This window comes from Microtus ochrogaster, chromosome 21 (genome assembly GCF_000317375.1).
Source record: "Microtus ochrogaster isolate Prairie Vole_2 chromosome 21, MicOch1.0, whole genome shotgun sequence".
In the NCBI taxonomy this organism is placed as follows: domain Eukaryota; kingdom Metazoa; phylum Chordata; class Mammalia; order Rodentia; family Cricetidae; genus Microtus; species Microtus ochrogaster.
Genome location: NC_022022.1, coordinates 3,208,193 through 3,226,958, shown reverse-complemented (window position 1 = coordinate 3,226,958; position 18,766 = coordinate 3,208,193). Strand labels below are relative to the sequence as shown.

Here is an 18,766-nt window from a genome sequence, read left to right as displayed (position 1 = left end):
TCATGTAGCCCAGGCTGCTGTAGGATATTTGTTCATACTGTGTGAAGACGTGTTACTATGATTGATTTACTAAAGAGCTGAATGGCTAATAGCTAGGCAGGAAAGAATAGGCAGGACTTCCTGGGAGGGAAAGGAACTCAGGGTTAGAACTTAGGTGGACAGGAAATGCCACCAAGACCTGGAGGGAGTCAGACATACAAACTGGAGGAGAGGTAAAGAGTCATGTGGCAGAATGCAGATTAATAGAAACAGGTTAATTTAAGTTATAAGAGCTAGTTAGGAACAAGCCTAAGCTAAAGACCAACTCTTCATAATTAGTAAGTCTCTGTGTCATTATCTGGGGGCTGGCAATCCAAAGAGAGTCAAACAACACAGGCTGGCCTGGTATTTAGTATGTCCCTTGACCCTACAATCTTTATTGCTTCCTGAGTGCTGGTTTTACAGGCACATAATACAGTTAAAAAGTGGTTTTGCTGGGCGGTGGTGGCGCATGCCTTTAATCCCAGCACTCGGGAGGCAGAGGCAGGTGGATCTCTGTGAGTTCGAGGCCAGCCTGGTCTACAGAGCTAGTTCCAGGACAGGCTCCAAAGCCACAGAGAAACCCTGTCTCGAAAAATCAAAAAAAAAAAAAAAAAAGGTGGTTTTGATTTACATGTCACCCATGATGAGTGATGCTAAGAAATCTTCTCATGTATTTATTACCATTTACAAATCTAGGAAAACCAGATGCTATGGCACACATGTGTAACCTCAGGTTTAATACAGAGGCAGAAAGATCAGGAATTTAAAGTCATGTTTAGCTACACATTAAGTTCTAGGCCTGCTTGAGTTACAAAAGATCCTGTCTCGAAACAAGCAACCCCCACAACAAATAAAACCAACATCAAGCTGGGCTGTGGTGGCACACACCTTTAATTCCAACACTCAGGGAGGAAGAGGCAGGTGGATCTCTGTGAGTTTGAGGCCAGCCTGGTCTACAGAGTGAGTTCCAGGACAGCCAGAGATACACAGAGAAACCTGTCTCAAAAAACCAAAAAATAAATAAATAAAAACAACTCCAAAGAATCCATTAAAAGCCTTCGCCCTTCTCCACTTTTGAGACAGGGTCTCAGTTTGTTGCGCTGGCTGGCCTAGAACTTGCTATGCAGACTAGGCAGTCTTTTTTTTATTTTTCTCTCTCTCAAGACAGGGCTTCTCTGTGTAACAATCCTAGCTGTCCTGGAACTTGCTCTTGTAAATGAGGCTGGCCTGGGACTTAGAAATATCCACCTGTCTCCCAGGTGCTGGGATTAAAGGCGTGCACCACCACCGCCCAGCTAAAGATTTATTTATTCATTCATTTATTTAATGTATGAGTGCTGTATCTATATGTACGTCTTTATGACAGAAGAGGGCATCAGATCCCACTTTTAGATGGTTATGAGCCACCACCATGTGGTGGATGGGAACTGAACTCAGGAACTCTGGAAGAGCAGCCAGTGCTCTTAACTGCTAAGCCATCTCTTCAGCTAAACTGTCTTTAAACTCAGAGATTCACCTACCTCTGCTTGCCAAGTGCTGAGATATTCAGCCTCCAAAATCTTTTATTTCCCCTGTTATATTATAGATTTATTTCTATATTCTAGGCAATAGTAGACTTTTCAACTTTTGTCTCTGCTTTTGAGATGACCTCACTCTGCTACCAAGGCTATCCTGAAACTGTTGCGAGATATTTGACTATATTATGTAACGTATGTTACTGTGATTGGTTTAATAAAAAGCTAAACGCCCAATAGCTAGGCAGGAGGTATAGGTGGGACTTGAGGATAGAGAGAGCTCTGAGAAGAAGAAAGGGGGAATCGCCAGCTGGACGCAGAGGAAGCAGGACATGCAGGAGAGGTAAAAGTCACATGGCAGTATAAACGAATAGAAATGAGTTAAGTTGTAAGGCAGAGTTTCCATAATTAATAAGTCTCCGTGTCATTATTTGAGAGGTGGCTGATGGGACAGAGAAAGACTCATTTTAGTAATCCTTCTGCCTGAAGTCTCCAGAAAGACAAAAAACAAAAGCAAACCCTGTGAGCAACAACACTGATAAATACAGGGAGCCTGGAATTCTCATACCTCAACTGTGTATGTCATGTATGTCAGTCAAGCGTTCTACCACTGAGCTATTCCCATCACTTGTGAGAATGGAAACTGATCTAACTGCTCTGAAAAACTATGGCAATTTTGCCTAATAAGACAAACATACGTTTACTAAAATGCCCACAAAAACACTGAAACAAAAACATTCACAGCAGCATCATTCATGACATCCCAAACTAGAAAGAGTCCAAATGTAGCACAGCTCTACAGCAGTTGATGCAGAGACTGCTAACTGGTCAAAGCAATTAGAATACCCTAAATGGGACGGCTATAAGCATCCCCAAGCCCACAAGTCAGGACAACCTTACAGAAGAGGGGGTGGGATAAGGAGGAATGCTGGGAAAAGTTGTCTTCTGGATGGTACAGGGAGGACTCACAGCAGCTCTGGTGTCACCCGCCCAAGATGCACATAAGATCAAGTCGGTCAACATTCCAGCAAGGATGAGGGAGGGGCACCAGGTCCCACCCCTCCCTGAGGAACTATTGGCAGTTAAAGGCTGCTGGGCGAGGGACAGCAATTCTTCAGGGATGTATGTAGCCACAGGTAAGTTGCCCATGATCCAGTAAAGAACCCCACACTCATGCACGTGTAAGCAACTCTAATTAAACTCAGTGGATTAGAAAATAAAAATTAAAAAACAAAACAAAACATGAAAGTTGAAAGAAAGTTGGGAAGATGAAAGACTGTAGATAGTATGGGAAACAGTTAAGAGTGGGGGAGTGAGGACAGGCGTGTGGTTTAATCCCAGCATTTAGGGTGCACAGACAACAGGATCTCAGTTGAGTTTAAGGCCATCCTGGTCTACCAACTGAGTTCAAAGACAGCCAGGACTGTTATAAAGAGAAACACTGTCTTGAAAAACAAAACAAAACACAAAGTCTGGGGGTGGCACAAGTCTGTAAACCCAGCACTTGGGTGGCAGAGACAGGTTGGTCTCTGTGAGTTCAAGGCCAGTGTGGTCTACAAAACAAGTTCCAGGACAGCCAGGGCTGTTACACAGGGAAATCCTGTCTCGAAAAACCAAAAAAGAAAAGAAAAAAAGAAAAAGAAAAAAATAAAAGAGGGGAAAATGGAATGAATAGTGAAAATCTGGCACACATATGTAAATGGAATATTATTCAATTCTAAAGAAGAATAAAATCACAGTGTTTTCAGGAAAACGGAGGGATTGGTGATCCAAGAGAAAAATGACAATAAACACAACAACGAATATAGATAGGATGAGAGTTCATGCATCTGTCAGGTTACGCATGCCCACTGGGATTGCGCATGCACAGCATACGCACATGGATGACGCTGCAATCTACGGCACTGGCCTACTGCTGGCATGCAGATTTCTCAATAGGTTTGGCAAGGACAAGATCTATGAAGGCCAAGTGGAGGGAACTGGAGATGAATACAATATGGAAAGCATTGATGGTTAACCTGTTGCCTTTACTTGTTATTTGGGTACAAGTCTTGCCCCAAGTACAACTGGCAATAAAGTTTTTGGGTCCCTGAAGGGAGCTGTGAATAAAGGCTTGTCTTCTCCTCACTGTACCAAACAATTTCCTAAGTATGATTCCAAAAGCAAGTTCAATGCAGAAGTACATGAGAAGACAGCATGGTCAGAATATTACACACTACAGGCATTACCTAATGAAGACAAAGATGCTTACAAGAAACAGGTCTCTCAGTTCATAAAGAACAGTGCACTCCAGACATGATGGAGGAGATTTGTAAGAAAGCTCATGCTGTTACCCGAGAGAATCCAGCCTATGAGAAGAAGCCCATGAGAGAAGTTAAGAGGTGAAACTGCCCCAAAATGTCTGTTGCCCAGAGGAAAGACTGAGTTGCTCAAAAGAGGGCAAGTTTCCTCAGAGCTCAGGAACAGGCTGTTGAAAGCTAAAGCAATTATCTATGAAGATTTCTTTTCATAAGACAATAAAGTTACTGACTAAGCAGGAAAAAAAGCCAACGAATGAATAATGAAAATCTGGTATATATGTAAATGGAATATTATTCAACTCTAAAGAAAAATGAAATCACAATACTTTCAAGAAAATGGACAGACTTAAAATGGGTATTAAGTGAGGCCACTAAATCTCAGAAAGGAAAACATTCCTTTTACATATTTGAATCTTTGCCTATAATGTATACACACATATATGTAAACAAATGTACATACAGGTACAACTTAACATGTAGAAAGAAGAACAGAAAAGGTAACACTGGGTGATGAGGAAGAATGGAATGCAGGTAAAAAGGCATAGAAAAGGCGTAGGCTAGCCTTTTCTTTTCTTTTTGAAACAGGGTTTCTCAGCGCAACTCTGACTGTCCTGGAACTTTGTAGACCAGGCTTGCCTTGAACTAAGAGATCCGCCTGCCTCTGCCACGTGCCTCTAAAGTGTTGGGATTAAAGGCATGCAAGACCACAAATGGCTAAGGCTAACTTTTTCTACTTTGAACTCTGCCACAGATTTTTTGGGTTTTGTTTTGTGTGTGTATGTGGTCTTTTTTTTTTTTTTTTAAAGATTTTCATTTTTTTAAAATATTTATTTATTTATTATGTATACAATATTCTGTCCGTGTGTATGCCTGCAGGCCAGAAGAGGGCACCAGACCTCATTACAGATGGTTGTGAGCCACCATGTGGTTGCTGGGAATTGAACTCAGGACCTTTGGAAGAGCAGGCAATGCTCTTAACCACTGAGCCATCTCTCCAGCCCTGTGTATGTGGTCTTAAGTGTACAAAAGTACAACTGAGAGTGTGAGAGAGTGTGTGTGTGGTCTTAAGTATATAAAAGAGTAATTGAAGCCAGGTATGGCACACATGTCTTTAATCCCAGCACTCAGGAGGAAGAGGTAGGCAAATTTCTAAGTTTGAGGCCAGTCTTGCCTACATACTGATTTCTAGGCCAGCCAGGGCTACTAGTGATATCCTATCTCAAAAGAAAGTCATTGACAGTCAAAGTGCAAAATCCAAAATGAAGCTCCACAGCTTCAGAATGGCTAGCTGTTCTACTGTACAGAAGTTCACATATAGACTTTTGGTCTGGGCTGTGTTGATCTAGCTGCAGGATGATTTTTATTTGCATGTTCTTTACAATAAAGTGACTCTTATTTTTTAAAAATTAAGTGACAGACTGGGCGGCGGTGGCACACACCTTTGATCCCAGCACTCGGGAAGCAGAGGCAGGTGAACCTCTGTGAGTTCGAGGCCAGCCTGGTCTACAAGAGCTAGTTCCAGGACAGGCACCAAAGCTACAGAGAAACCTTGTCTCACCCCACCCCCCCATTAAGTGACAGTATACACATTGCATGATTGTAGTTATATTTATCTTTAAGTGACAAAGTATAGAGAAGGCACGATCAGTGGTTGTTAGGGGTGACCATGGAAACTTAGTAAAAGGAATATTTTGAAGTAATACAAATTTTCTAAACTTGGATTACTATATAAATGTACTAAAACTCAAATCACATAGTTAATATGTCTATGTTTTATGCTATGTGAATAATACCTTAATGAAATCTCACATAACAGAAATCCCAGCAATCAGGAGGCAAAGGGAGGTGTTTCACTTTGAGTTTGAGGACAGTCTGGTCTATACACCAAGTTCTGAGACAGTCAGGACTACACAGTGAGACTATCTCAAAAAAACAAAGCCTGAGAGGATGGCTCAGCAATTGGGAGAACTGCCTGCTCTTCCGGAGGACATGGGTCCGAGTCCCAGCACCTGCAAGGATGCTTACAACCAAACAAGACTCCAGTTCCAGGAGATCCTATGTCCTTTTCTGGCCTCTGTGGATACTGAGCAAACACACAGTAGACATGGTAGACATACATACCTGTAGGCAAAATATCTATACAAGAAGAAAAAACCTACCATACTTAATAGAAAAATAAAAACAAAACAACCTTCCCCAAACCCCACAACAACTAAGAAGCAAACAAACAAAAAACAAAAAAGCAACCAACTGCTATGGAGTCCAAATAAATGCTAAATTTGCCTATTGCGGTAAGTCATAAGCCACACATAAATTTGGTGTGTTAGCCACGTCTGTAACCATAGCACTTAGAAAGCAGAAGTATCGCTACAAGGCTGAGGCTAGTATGCTCTATATGGTAAGTTCCACACCAGTCAGATACAGTAAAATCTTAGCTCAAAATAATAGTACAGAGATGGTTCAATGCATGAAGTGTTTACAATACAAGTCCCAAGTCCTGAAGTTTGGATTCTCAGTACCAAACCTGCAATCCCAGTACCCACAAAACAGAGATACATTGTAAGCTGGCTATTTACACATGCTATAGTTGGAAAGCTCCAGGCCCATTATAAAGTGAAGGAAGAAAGCTATAGACCTCTGAAGTCTCATGCTCGAACATCTGCATACATACATGTACTCACACACTCAAACATGCCCATGTGTACATATACTGTGACCACTAATGGGAAATAGACAAAATTTGTAAAAAGGGAATTATTTTGACTGTGTAGTGGTGGAAGTTCCTGCCCACACGGGTGGTCACCATTCCCTAGACTTCATAAAGAGAGAAAGAGAGTTAGCTAGCTTAAGCAGCAGCATGAGGCATCCTTTTTATCTCCAGACTTCAGATACAATGAGACCAGATGCTTCAGGCTCCTGCCACTGTAAATCCCCACCATGATGGGCCATGATCTGGAAATAATCATCAGAATAAGCTCTTTCCCTTCAATTAATTTTGTCAGAATATTTTATGATAGTAACATAAAAAGAAATTAAGAGGGGGCTGGAGAGATGGCTCAGAGGTTAAGAGCTCTGACTGCTCTTCCAGAGGTCCTGAGTTCAATTCCCAGAAACCACATGGTGGCTCACAGCCATCTATAATGGGGTCTGGTGTAGTCTTCTGGCCTGTAGGCATACACACAGACAAAATATTGTATACATAATAAATAAATATTAAAAAAAAATTAAGACATAGGTAAACCACACACAAACACATGGGGGGGGGGTAGAAAATATACCTTATCTGAAATTGGAAAAGGAAGCAATCAGGATATAGCACACAGGGAATATTTATGGTGCTAATAATACTTGCTTTTTCTACAATAAATGTGCCAGGTAATGTAGTATATGGAGTTGTTGACAATATGGTTCCTTATTTTCCACCTGCTCATCTCATATTTCAGCTTTTATTCTAAGAACTTTCTTTCTTTCTTTTTTGGTGTTTTTGAGAAAGGCTCTCACTGTTTAGCTCTGTGGTTCTGGAACTGACATCTGTCAGCCTCTGCCTCCTGAGTGCTGGGACTAAAGTGTATGCCACCATGCCTGGTCCATTCTCATCCTCTCTCACTCTCTCGATTTTTTTCAAGACAGGGTTTTTCTGTGTAGCTCTGGCTGTCCTGGAACTCACTCTGTGAACAAGGATGATCTCAAACTCACAGAGGTCTGCCTGCCTCTGTCTCCCGAGTGTTGGTATTAAAGGTATGTGCCACCATTGCTCAGCTTTCTAAGAATTTTTCTAACTAAAGTTTCATCATTTACCTGAATCAATACTGAGGACATCATCATCTTCATCAGGAATCTCAATTATTTCTGTAGGCTGGGAAGATTCATCCTCGGAGCTACTGTCATGATACTGCAGTCCCAGCTTAGAGTAGAAATCCTTCACCAGAGACTCACAATTAATCACTGCCCTAATGTTGGAACACATAGAGAAGATCAAAGCCAGTGGAGAAGTAAGGTTTGGAGCATTAGCATTCATCCACATTTATGCAATGTCAAGCTTAGGAGCTCACACCTATGATCCTGGTACATAGGAGCCTCAAGTACCAGAACTGCCTAAGTTTGAGGTCAGCGTAAGACAATACAGTGAGTTCAGGGCCAGCAAGGCCTACAGAGTGAGAAACCTTTAAAAACATCAGCAACAACACAGCATCAAGAGTATAGACTGTTTGCCATACTATTTAGAATGCTTTTTCCATAACGTTTCTTGTTTCCAAGCAATTACTACATGAAATAATTAATTTGTTAGAGTCGTATCTTTCTACCTGATGGAAGTCAGAAGACCCAGCATAATTATTTATGTGGATTTGGGAACTAAGAATAAGGTTTTAGGGGCTGGAGAGATGGCTCAGTGGTTAAGAGTACTGAATGTTCTTCCAGAGGACCTGGGTTCAATTCCTAGCACACATATGGCAGCTAACAACTGTCCATAACTCCAAGATCTGACACCCTCATACAGAGATACATGCAGGCAAAATACCAATGTATGTAAAATAAATAAATTATTAAAAAATAAAAAAAGAAAAAGAATAAGGTTTTAAATAGTGGCATAACTTCACCAGGCAGGAAGGCACACACCTTCACCTTTAATCTCAGGGACAAAGGCAGGTGGATCTCTGTAAATTCCAGGCCAGCCTGGTCTATAAAGTGAGTTCCAAAGCAGCTAGAGCTATGTAAAGAGACTCTGTATCAAAAATAAACAAACATGCTGAGCAGTGGTGGCGCATGCCTTTACTCTCAGCACTCAGGAGGCAGAGGCAGGAGGATCTCTATGAGTGATCCTCTGCTGAGGTCTGTCTGGACTACAGAGAGAGTTCCAAAACAACCAAGAGAAACTTTGTCTCAAAAACAAACAAAAGAAAAAAAAAGGAAAGAAAACAAACAAACAAACAAATAAATACTGGCATCAGTTTCAACTAGTTCCTCGACAAAAGTTCTCCCCAAGTGTAATACTAACACTATCTACTTGGTGATCTGAAACAGATATTCTGGAGGAATTACGAATTTATTAATGTTTCTCAGTTAAAGAGAGCAAGCTGAGAGGTTGAGGACATAGCTCAGCTGGCAGAATGATTGCCGAGCCCTTGTTATATCGATGCTATTCCAATACAACACAAACAGGGCATGCTGCCCACACCTACATCCCAGCAGGATGATCAGGAAGGTCGAGATCTGCTCAGCCACCAGCAAATTCGGGTTTTTTTTTTTTTTGGTTTTTCGAGACAGGGTTTCTCTGTAGCTTTGGAGCCTGTCCTGGAACTCCCTTTGTAGACCAGGCTGTCCTCCAACTCACAGAGACCCTGCCTGCCTCTGCCTCCGAGTGCTAGGATTAAAGGCATGCGCCACCAGCAAATTCAAGGCCACACACTGGTATTGGTGAGACCCTACAAACCAATCACAAAAAGTTGAGTGCTTTAATTGCAGCACTTGGGAAGCAGGGGTAGGGCAAATTTCTGCAAGTTTGAGGCCAGCTAAGTCTAGATATTAAGATCTTGTCTCACAAGGGAGAGAAAAACAGGGCTGGGTAGTGGTGGCGAATGCCTTTAGTCCCAGCACTTGGGAGGCACAGGCAGGAAGATCTTTGTGAGTTCGAGGCCAGCACGGTCTACAACGGTCTACAAAGTGAGTTCCAGGACAGCCAGGACTGTTACACAGAGAAAACCTGTATCTAAACACCCCCCCCCCCCAAAAGAAAAACAGAAAACAACAAATCCACAATCCTTACTCCCTGGTGATCATACTAAGGAAACAAAGTTTAGCAGAGAAGGAAGACAAAAGAATTCAAAAGCTTTTAACTTGCTTATTGCTGACCAAATACACAGGGGAAAAGTTCATGCTGCCACGCTGCACTATAAACCCTGAAGAAGTGTGAGGTCCCACATGACTGAACTAGGTCACGAAAAGCCACCCCAACAAGCCTGCAAATGCACATTGGCAACCACAATCCCAGAGAACTTAGACAACAATGCAGACACTAAGAGAGACTTACATAGATCTAATCTACATGGGAAGTAGAAAGTAGAAAAAGACAAGATTTTCGGAGTAAATTTGGAGCATGGGGACCTTGCGGGGGAGGTTGGAGGGGGGAGGGGGGCTGAAGGGAGGAGGGGAGAGGTGCAGAGAAAAATGTAGAGCTCCATAAATATCAATAAAAAATGTATAAAAAAACATAAAAACAAAAAGAATGGAAAAAGCGCACGCTGGCTTCTGCTTCCACGAGTCCTTACCTGGACACATCGTCATATACCTGGTCAACATAAGCCACCTCAGACTCCTTCTGCAGCACCAACGTCTCCAGCTCTGCCAGCTGCTTCTTGCGCTGCTGTATACAGTCCATCTTCTCCAGTTCTTCATCAATTAAATGACGAAGTTCCTCCATAGAGATACCCAGCTCCTCAACCACTGCCTGCTGCAGCTCAGCAATGTCATCAGAGTTAGCTGCAGCTGTTGCTGCGTCCAAACTAATGCACCCAGGGAGGGAGGACATAGTTTTGCCCTGTGGGGAATAAGAACCGAGCATGACTCTCACCTCAACTCACAATTTCAGTCTCGGAAGAAAACGCACTCTATCCTGAAACCTCTTAGTCACACAGTCATTCTCTCTCCTCCTCCTCCTGAATGTGACCCGGAGATTTTTCTGGGGAAACTCACCTGCTCATATAGAATAACGGACCTGAATAAGATCTACCAACATGCAACATGGAGCTAGCAAAATAGTGTTTCAGGAAACTGAAGAGCTTACCTACAAAGTAAGGTATTTCTGTATTTCTATGAGACAACGTGTTCTTTAACTAATAGGATGACTATCTGTCTCGACACTGCGTCTAATCTAAGTGCCACGGCCACCTGCAGACAGCGGATCGTAATTAACTAATCTTGGGTTCTTTCTCACGTTACTTGGCTTCCCTGTGGAAAAGTAGCTCCTACGACCAGGCAGGGGGATGGCTGCGTTGGGGAAGGGGTTCTCAGCGGCACCAGGCCCCGGATTCCATGCCCAGCAGAAAGCAAAGAAAGACAGTCTCCCTGCGTGAACAGAGCAAAGCCTGCAGCGAAGGCGACCACTCACACCCACGCTCCAGGAACCGCGCGCGCGCACGGGGCTCTGCGGCCAGGGCGGCGACGGGATCGCAGCGGCAGCAGCAGCAGCGGCCCCGGTGCAGCGCCCGCAGCCCCGGCCTCACACCCGCCGCCCGCTCGGCCCCGCCCCCGGCCTTCTCCGCCCTCCGCCGAGTCTCCTCGCACAGCCGCGAGCTCCCAAGAGAAAAGCAGCCCGGGTCCGCCTCAGCCTCCCTCAGTCCGTCCTCCCCACAACGCCGCTCCTCACCACAGGGCTGCGTCTCTCCAAACGGACCCCAGATTTCGACGCCAGGGCTCGGCCTCGCCGACAAACACAAAAACCGCTGCGAGCAGCAGCGGGGGTGGGGAAGCAGCGTGAGGGAGACAAGGTTTTGGGAAAACTAAAGGAAAGCCCGGAAGCAATGTCGAGCGCACTTCCGGCTACGGTAGGCCGAAGGGGTCAAACTTCACAGCCTAGCGTCGCGGGATCGGCAGGAACTGGTTGGGCCAAGCGGGCTTTGTCAAGAATGTTTACTGAAGCTCCTCCCCAACTAGCGGCCGAAAATACTTTGTTTTGAAGATATTTTTTTAGCTATAAAACTGCCATTGATTGCAAAATTAATGCATGTTCACTTCAGAAAGTATGAAAAATACAAATAAACAGGAAAAGATCACAATTCCGCCACTGAGATTGTATGGTCTTTGGTCTGTCACACGTCTTTAATGTGTGTCTGTGTGATACACAAAGGGACTCACATCTTTTCATTTTGTGTTTAAATTTTGTGTGATGGGTGTTCCCCCCCCTCGCCCCAGGCATGTTTCTCACGCTCCCTAGGTCATGTTTCATCCTCTTCTCTCACCATAGCCTCATCGTTTAATGTCTGTTTTGTGTCGTCTTTAAGACCCTGAAGATCTTGAATCAGCATTTCCTTAAGTTTCCTTTGGTGGCGCATGTCTTTAATCCTAGCACTTGGGAAGCAGAGGCAGGCGGATCTCTGTGAGTTCGAGGCCAGCCTGGTCTACAGAGCAAGTGCCAGACAGACTCCAAAGCTACACAGAGAAACCCTATCTAGAAAAAAAAAAGATTTCCTTTGATTTTATTTTATTTTTTCTCCTCTTGTGGAGATATTTTTCTACTCAACTTTGAATGCAAGCACTTCCAGTACAGATCCGACCAGGAAACCTTTTCCATCCTCAGGGATTAAACAGCCCTAAAGATAAATTGCCAAATTCAAGTAGATGGTTCTCTCCTTCCACTGCCCTCATAACCCTGCCTGTGTTATGCCCAGATCCAAGAAGTCCCTCAAAAACCAGCAAGGAGACCGAGTCCTGATGTGAAGGCAAAGAGCCTTTCTTTATTTTATACAAGTTTGCAAACACTGTCTCTCTGCATGTCCAACCTATCTGAATAATTGGAGAGCCCCAAACTCAGTTAGAGTTGGGTTTTTATAAGTAGTAAAGGTGGGAGCAAGGGATTTCTAAGGTTCAGGACTCCTGAACGGCTGACATTTGTCTAGGGGTGTCCTGGTGAGTGTGCTGGCAGGTGATCCTACCTACAACAGTTGGAATGTTAGGAATTTCCTTTGGATGGTCTGGGTTCTTGGGTGATGCCTGGTTTTAGGAATTTTTCCTAATGCATGAGTTCTCTGCCAAAGCAAAAAAATCCCATCAAGTCAAATCACAACAAGTCAAATTAAGAAATATCTAGGTTTAATGGGATTCCTGTGCTCTCGGGTAGCTCTGAGGGGGAACCGGGAGGCCACAAAGGTGACCATCCTCCAAATTCATGCATTCCAGATCCTGACCCCTCCCCCAGGGAGGTTAGGGTATTTAAGTGAGCTGCCAGAGGAGAAACACGGTGGTCTCTTTCCTCTCTCCCCTGTGGTTGCTTTTACAAACTCCCTGTTGTAATGGAAAAATTAAAAATGCTGCAGGAGCCGGGGTGGTGGTGGCGCCTTTAATCCCAGCACTCGGGAGGCAGAGGCAGGCGGATATCTGTGAGTTCGAGACCAGCCTGGTCTACAAGAGCTAGTTCCAGGACAGGCTCCAAAACCACAGAGAAACCCTGTCTCGAAAAAAACAAAAAAAAATAAAAAAATAAAAAATAAATGCTGCAGGATCCCCAGCGGCGGCTGGCAGCAAAAACACTGCAGGTCCCTAAGCAGTGGCAGCGGGCCATGTGGCAGCAGGCAGCGGGCCCTGAGAACAGCCAGTCCCAGGCAGGGATGTCTGCAGGCCCCCGAGTGGTGGCTGGTCTAGGGAAGGGAGATACAGAGACACGTGGTGGCGGGTGACAGAGACATGGATAGGCACACCATGCAGAGTGAGGTTGGATATTTATTTAGTGGGTTATGGAAGGGAAGGAGGAGAAGGAGAAAAGCAGAGAGAGAAAGACGGAGAGAGGGAGGGAGAGGGAGGGAAGGAGAGACAAAGGTGTCTCTTACACCTGTTTAAGGTACTGGCAGAATAGAGGACAAAGTTAAATTAAGGAAAAAAATTTAGGACTAAGGAACTGAGGAGAATGTATCTGACCTATTTAAGGTGGATCCTTCAATTCAATTGAGGAGAATGTATCTGACCTGTTTAAGGTGGATCCTTCAATTCAATTGAGGAGAATATATCTGACCTGTTTAAGGTGGATCCTTCAATTTGGCTCCCTGGAACTCACAAGAATTCTTTGGGTTTGTGAAAACAGAAGTTTTAGACATATACATTCTATAAACAGTAGCATATTTATGTCAGAATAACTGTGACAGATATTTTTGCACAATAAAAAGTATTTTTAAGACTATGGAAGGCAGCATGAGAGAGAAGTTTGATAACTTGTATTTGCCCTCACACCTTTATAACTTGCAGGTACACATATTAATAACTTATATTTGTGTTTTACTGAAATTTGTTTGGTGTGGTAGTCCTTTTAAACTGACAAAACCTCTCAGCTATCAAACTGCATCAGAGATCTTTGAGAAGGATAAAATTTTACTTGTGTTATTGATTAAAAACCAACAGAGAGTTTACTGGTTGGCATCTAGAGCTACTTCTCAGGGTCCTCCATGGTCGCTGAAGGTTGTATTTGCCTTGTGCTGTTTATCTCAGGGCCTGCCAGGCTTCAGAATATCCTGTGGGCTGAGAAATCTGTAGGAAGACAAGGCTACCTTGACCTGAGCAGCTAGGCTGTCGATTCCACCAATTCTGTCCTCGTCTGGAGATCTTCATTTTAGATGAAAGGCGGTTTTTCCCAGTGGTCAGCACTTGAAAGTTGCAGCAAATTGCGGGTAGACGTTGTTGTGTGCCCATTTGTCTTCTATCTTCTTCGGAGGAAATAGAGTGCTGCTGTTTTTTAATAATTAAATATTTAAATACCATATTCCCCAGATCTTTGAGCAGTTGAGTGATGTTTATCAGATATAACTACAGTATAGAATCTGCCTGGAGAACTGGGTCCACGCTTGACTGTACTGGCTCTCAACAGGTAAGATTTACACTCGTAAAAAGGCAGAAAGAAGATAAAACTGCTTGCAATAGAAGGTTAACAACAGAACTGGCAAGAGAAGAAAACGTCTTAATATATTTTAAATGAGGGTTGGAGTAAATATAAAGTATTTTTATAAGAGACTTAAAAGTTCATACCAGTTTAAAACATGAGACTTAATTGATTTTGTAGTCTGAAATAAGATGAAATAAACAGATAATAATAACATTTAACAGTAAACATTTTTATGATTTTTGTTGTCAGTGGGTCCTGAGCAGCTTGCGGCAGGGTGGGCTGGTCCTGGCGACAATGAAGTTCCCTGACCGGGAGAGCCGTGCAGACCCAGCCATGTGGCGAACGGCTGGGCGGGCAACAGTGAGTCCCCAGAAGGCGCAGGTTCCCAGCGGTGAGCGGGTGGGAGACATGTGGACAGACACATCGTACAGAATAGAATTGGATATTTATTACTTAGAGGAGGGGGAGAAGGAGAAGAGAACAGAGATAGAGAAAAGGGGGTATCTGAGAAGTGGGGAGAGAGGCAAAAGCAAAGCTGCCTTTCCAAGAGAAAGATGGAAAAGAGAGCAAGCTCAGGCCAGAAGCTGAAGATCAGCCTGCCTCAGTGGATGGGGGAGGAAGTGGGTGTGGCTTGTCTCTTAAAGAGACCAAAATCATAACAAACATGGGTGCATTTAAGTTACATGTATGATTACACACAGAGTGAACAGGAATTGGGCCCTATCAAAGGCATGCCACTGCACAAAACACATGCAACAGAGTCAACAAGAGAAACTTAGTGGAAAAAAATAAGTAAAGTGGGGGACAAGGCAGGGTATACTTCAGTAAAGATGGGAGAACTTGGTCATCTGACCTGGCTCTCAGTTAAGATGCTGGTAAGGTCACCCATGTAACAGAGTTAACACTGGGGAACCAGGCAGGAAACACCTCAGTAAAGATGGTGGAACTTTATCACCTGACCTGGCTCTCAGCCAAGATGACAATGAAGTCACCTGACCCCAGTCAAAATGGCAGCAGTCACATGTTGTATGGAAAAGTCACTCAGTTAAGATGGCGGTGAAGTCACCTGTTGTATGGAAAAGCCACAGTTTTTGAGCTGCAGGGATTTTAAGCTTAATAAGAGATAGAAAAGCCACAAATTTTGAGCTGCAGAGATTTTAAGCTTAATAAGAGATGAAAAAGCCACAATTTTTGAGCTGTGGGGATTTTAAGCTTAATAAGAGAGATCTAGAGGTGTGGTCTGCCCTGTGGCTGAGCTGCTATGTCACAAGCCTCAGAGGGGAGCAAAAGGCTGGAACTGAAAAAAAGAAAAAAGCTGCCTTGTGCATCTGACCAATCTTGTTAGCAGTAGTGGCAGGGACAGTTTGAGAAAACTCTTTCCTTTTGCCTGTGCACTGACAGTAGTTAGAAATCTCCCATAAAAGTGGAGCTGGCTGGACACCGACAAAGTGAGGGTAGGCGCTGAAGAAGTATGGCATTAAGGCCTGTGGTTTTAGGGCCTCTAAAAGGCATCCATTCCAAGGGGGGATAGACATGGATGACTTGCTACCCACAGCTGGAACTGTGAAAACCCGTGAAACAGCGACACCACAAGGCCTATAATGAGACATCTCCCCCTATAGGTGAGGTGTAAATTGGAGTGAACCCTGCAGGACCCATGGGAGAGCATCCTCTGCCCCCCCCCCCGTGGGGTGTTACAACCTGACTGGATTTGGTTGGGGCGACTTTGAAGCCAGAGAGGCCAGCAGCCTTTAATGGTCTGGGGGGGGGAGTGAAGAAAAGAAAAGAAAAAGAAAAAGAAGAGAAAAAAAAACTGAGGGACCCTGGGCCCCCAGTTGAATGCACCACACAGAGTGTACAGTGCTAGCATGGGAGGACTGACCCCAGGTCAGTCCGGTCATGATTTTAGCTAAGGGAAGCAATCCAGAGAGGAATGTCAGTGAAGGGCTCAACTGTTTGTGTTTCTAGGAACAACAGAAGATTGCTGGAAGCTCACCGGTCAATTCCTCAGGGTTCAGAGAAATTATTAAAGCTGACCAGAATGGGAAAAACTCACCAATCGAAGCCAGTGGTGTGAGTAGAAATCATGCTGTAGAAATCACGTGGTTGTTGTGGAAAAAAAAAAACCTAGTTCAGGATCCTGACTCCAGGAGAGGAACTCAGGGCTCGAGAGCCTATCCGAGTCACAGCACCAAATATAATGGAAAAATTTAAAATGCTGAGGATTCTGGCAGTGGCAGGCAGCAAGCCATGTGGCAGCAAGCAGATTGCATGGGGTCCCGAGAGCAGTCAGTCCCAGGCACAGGCAGGGATGGCTGCAGGTCCCTGAGCTGTGGCTCGTCCTGGGCAGGGAGACACACTGCAGTGGACAACAGAGACATGGATAGGCACACCATGCAGAGTGAGGTTGGATATTTATTAAGTGGGTTATGGAAGGAAAGGGGGGAAAGGAGAAAAGCAGAGAGAGGGTCAGACAGAGAGACAGAGAGAGAGAGAGAGAGAGAGAGAAAGAAGGGGGAAAGGGAAGGAGGGAGAGACAGAAGGGGAAAGGGGAGAAGTGGGGAGAGGCAGAAGCTGCCTCTTCAAGAGGGAGATAGAAAAGGGAAGGAACTCAAGTTGGAAGCTAAAGATCAGCCTGTCTCAGCATACAGGGGAGGGAGTGGGCATGGCTTGTCTCTTAAAAAGACAGAACAGATAATTGCACTGGTTTCCCCTTGGGGCCACCTGAGGGCACAGGAATCCCATTAAACCTGGATATTTCTTAATTTGGCTTGTTGTGATTTGGCTTGATTGGGATTTTTGCGTCAGCAGAGAGCTTGCATTAGGAAAAATTCCTAACACCTGGGTAATCTCAGTTTGTGGTCCTTCTTGCAACCAGGTATTGCTTCACGGTAAACTACTGAAACTCAGGCTTCCATTGAACTTATCATGGCTAGTGTAATGGTAAAAATAAAACGGTGCAGGTCCCCAAGTGGTGGCAGTGGGCAGTGGGCATGAGACAATGTCAGGTCACCAGGCAGGGAGCCCCTGAGTGGCCTGCGGACCATGAGGGCCAGCAGATTCCAAGCAGGGAGCCTCGTGGTGGATGAGAGACCTTGGTGGGACAGATAGTCCTAGGAGGAGAGACAGATGGATAGGCATAGCATGCAGAGTGATGTTGTATATTTATTTAGTGGGCTATGGAAGGGAAGAGGGAGGATAAGGAGAGAATAGGATGGGGGGAAGAGGAGAGGAGCCCTGGTAGCAGCTACCTTTTTGGGAGAGAGACAAAAAGGGGAGACTCAGACTGGAAGTGAAAGATCCACCTGCCTGTGAAGGGGGGAGACTGCTTCCTGCTGATTTTGTGGGTATTGGAGAGTTGAGGTGCTTGACCACGTCCTGGAGTAGCTGATTACTTCTGTGTTTTTTGGGCTCTGTGGAACTGGCTGGCTTGCAGCTTGGACCTCGCAAGATGCTGGCAAGGCAGAAGATTATGTCTGGAAAAAAATTTAGATCCTGGTGATTGAGGGAGGAGAGTCCCAAGATGGAAGATGGAGGGGATTTTCCTGTTTTTTTTTTTTTGTTTTTTTGAGGTGGAAGAGGGAGTTTCCCAGGAGTTCCTGAGACCAGGAATGATAAGGAAAGAATTAAATGATACTTATTTTGGATGAGTTTGGTCCATTCAGGTAGGTCCAATTTGGTGCCCTGCAGCTTATGAAAAATGTTTTAAAAGAAATAAATTTTAGACATATCAAAAGCTTATTGTTATGATAGTATAGTGTTGCAATAGAAGACAGTGGGGAGGAGGGAAGAAAAGAAGGGGGAATTATTAGAAAAGGAAATTATTAGACCTCTTAATGTTTTACCTGAAGCAAATCTTAAGGTACTTATTCATAATGTAATCTGAGTTAGTTATGGATCCTCTTATTGTCATAAGAAGCTCACACTCCTTCAAAATGGCTGCATGGGACAGGAGGATAAGAAAGGCATATTTGGAGTCTGTGTAAACATTTAAAGATTGTTTCTGTGCTAACTGGAAGGCATGGGTAAGGGCTATTTATTCAGCCTGCGAATTAGTGGTATGGGCAGGGAGTGCTTGTGCCTCTACCACCCCAAAAGCTTCCTTGTATAAGGGGCAGGTGAGGAGAGAAAAAGGGGATCCAGGAACACTTGAATCCAGCTATTCCTAAGAATGATAAAACCTCTTCTTTTGTAGAAGGAACTGCAAGGGACTGAATTAGCTTTTTTTCTGTCTAGGGTAATAGCCTTTTGGTTGGAGGTAATAGTTTATAACCAAGTAAATGACCTGAGAGGTAAACAGTTGGACCTTGGAAGGTGAGATTCTATAGCCCTCTGTGGATAGGAAATTT

At 44.2% G+C, this 18,766-nt stretch overlaps 1 protein-coding gene and 1 pseudogene across 3 annotated transcripts in view; one reads left to right on the top strand and one right to left on the bottom strand.

The window, feature by feature from the left end:
- Setdb1 (SET domain bifurcated 1) overlaps positions 1 to 11,330 on the bottom strand; it is a 35,595-nt gene extending 24,265 nt beyond the window's left edge. For 2 of the 3 annotated variants that reach the window (XM_005356977.3, XM_013349852.2), the window contains exons 1-3: positions 11,199 to 11,329; positions 10,102 to 10,370; positions 7,634 to 7,785 (exon numbers count right to left, since the gene is read on the bottom strand). In XM_005356977.3, coding sequence (XP_005357034.1) covers positions 7,634 to 7,785; positions 10,102 to 10,361 — 412 coding nt within the window. In that variant the 5' untranslated portion in view covers positions 10,362 to 10,370; positions 11,199 to 11,329. Of the gene's footprint in view, positions 1 to 7,633; positions 7,786 to 10,101; positions 10,371 to 11,198 lie in introns of all 3 variants that reach the window. The other variant, XM_026783938.1, reaches the window with a different exon arrangement.
- Positions 3,415 to 4,016, top strand: LOC101980730 (annotated as a pseudogene).
- Positions 11,331 to 18,766: the final 7,436 nt, after the last annotated feature.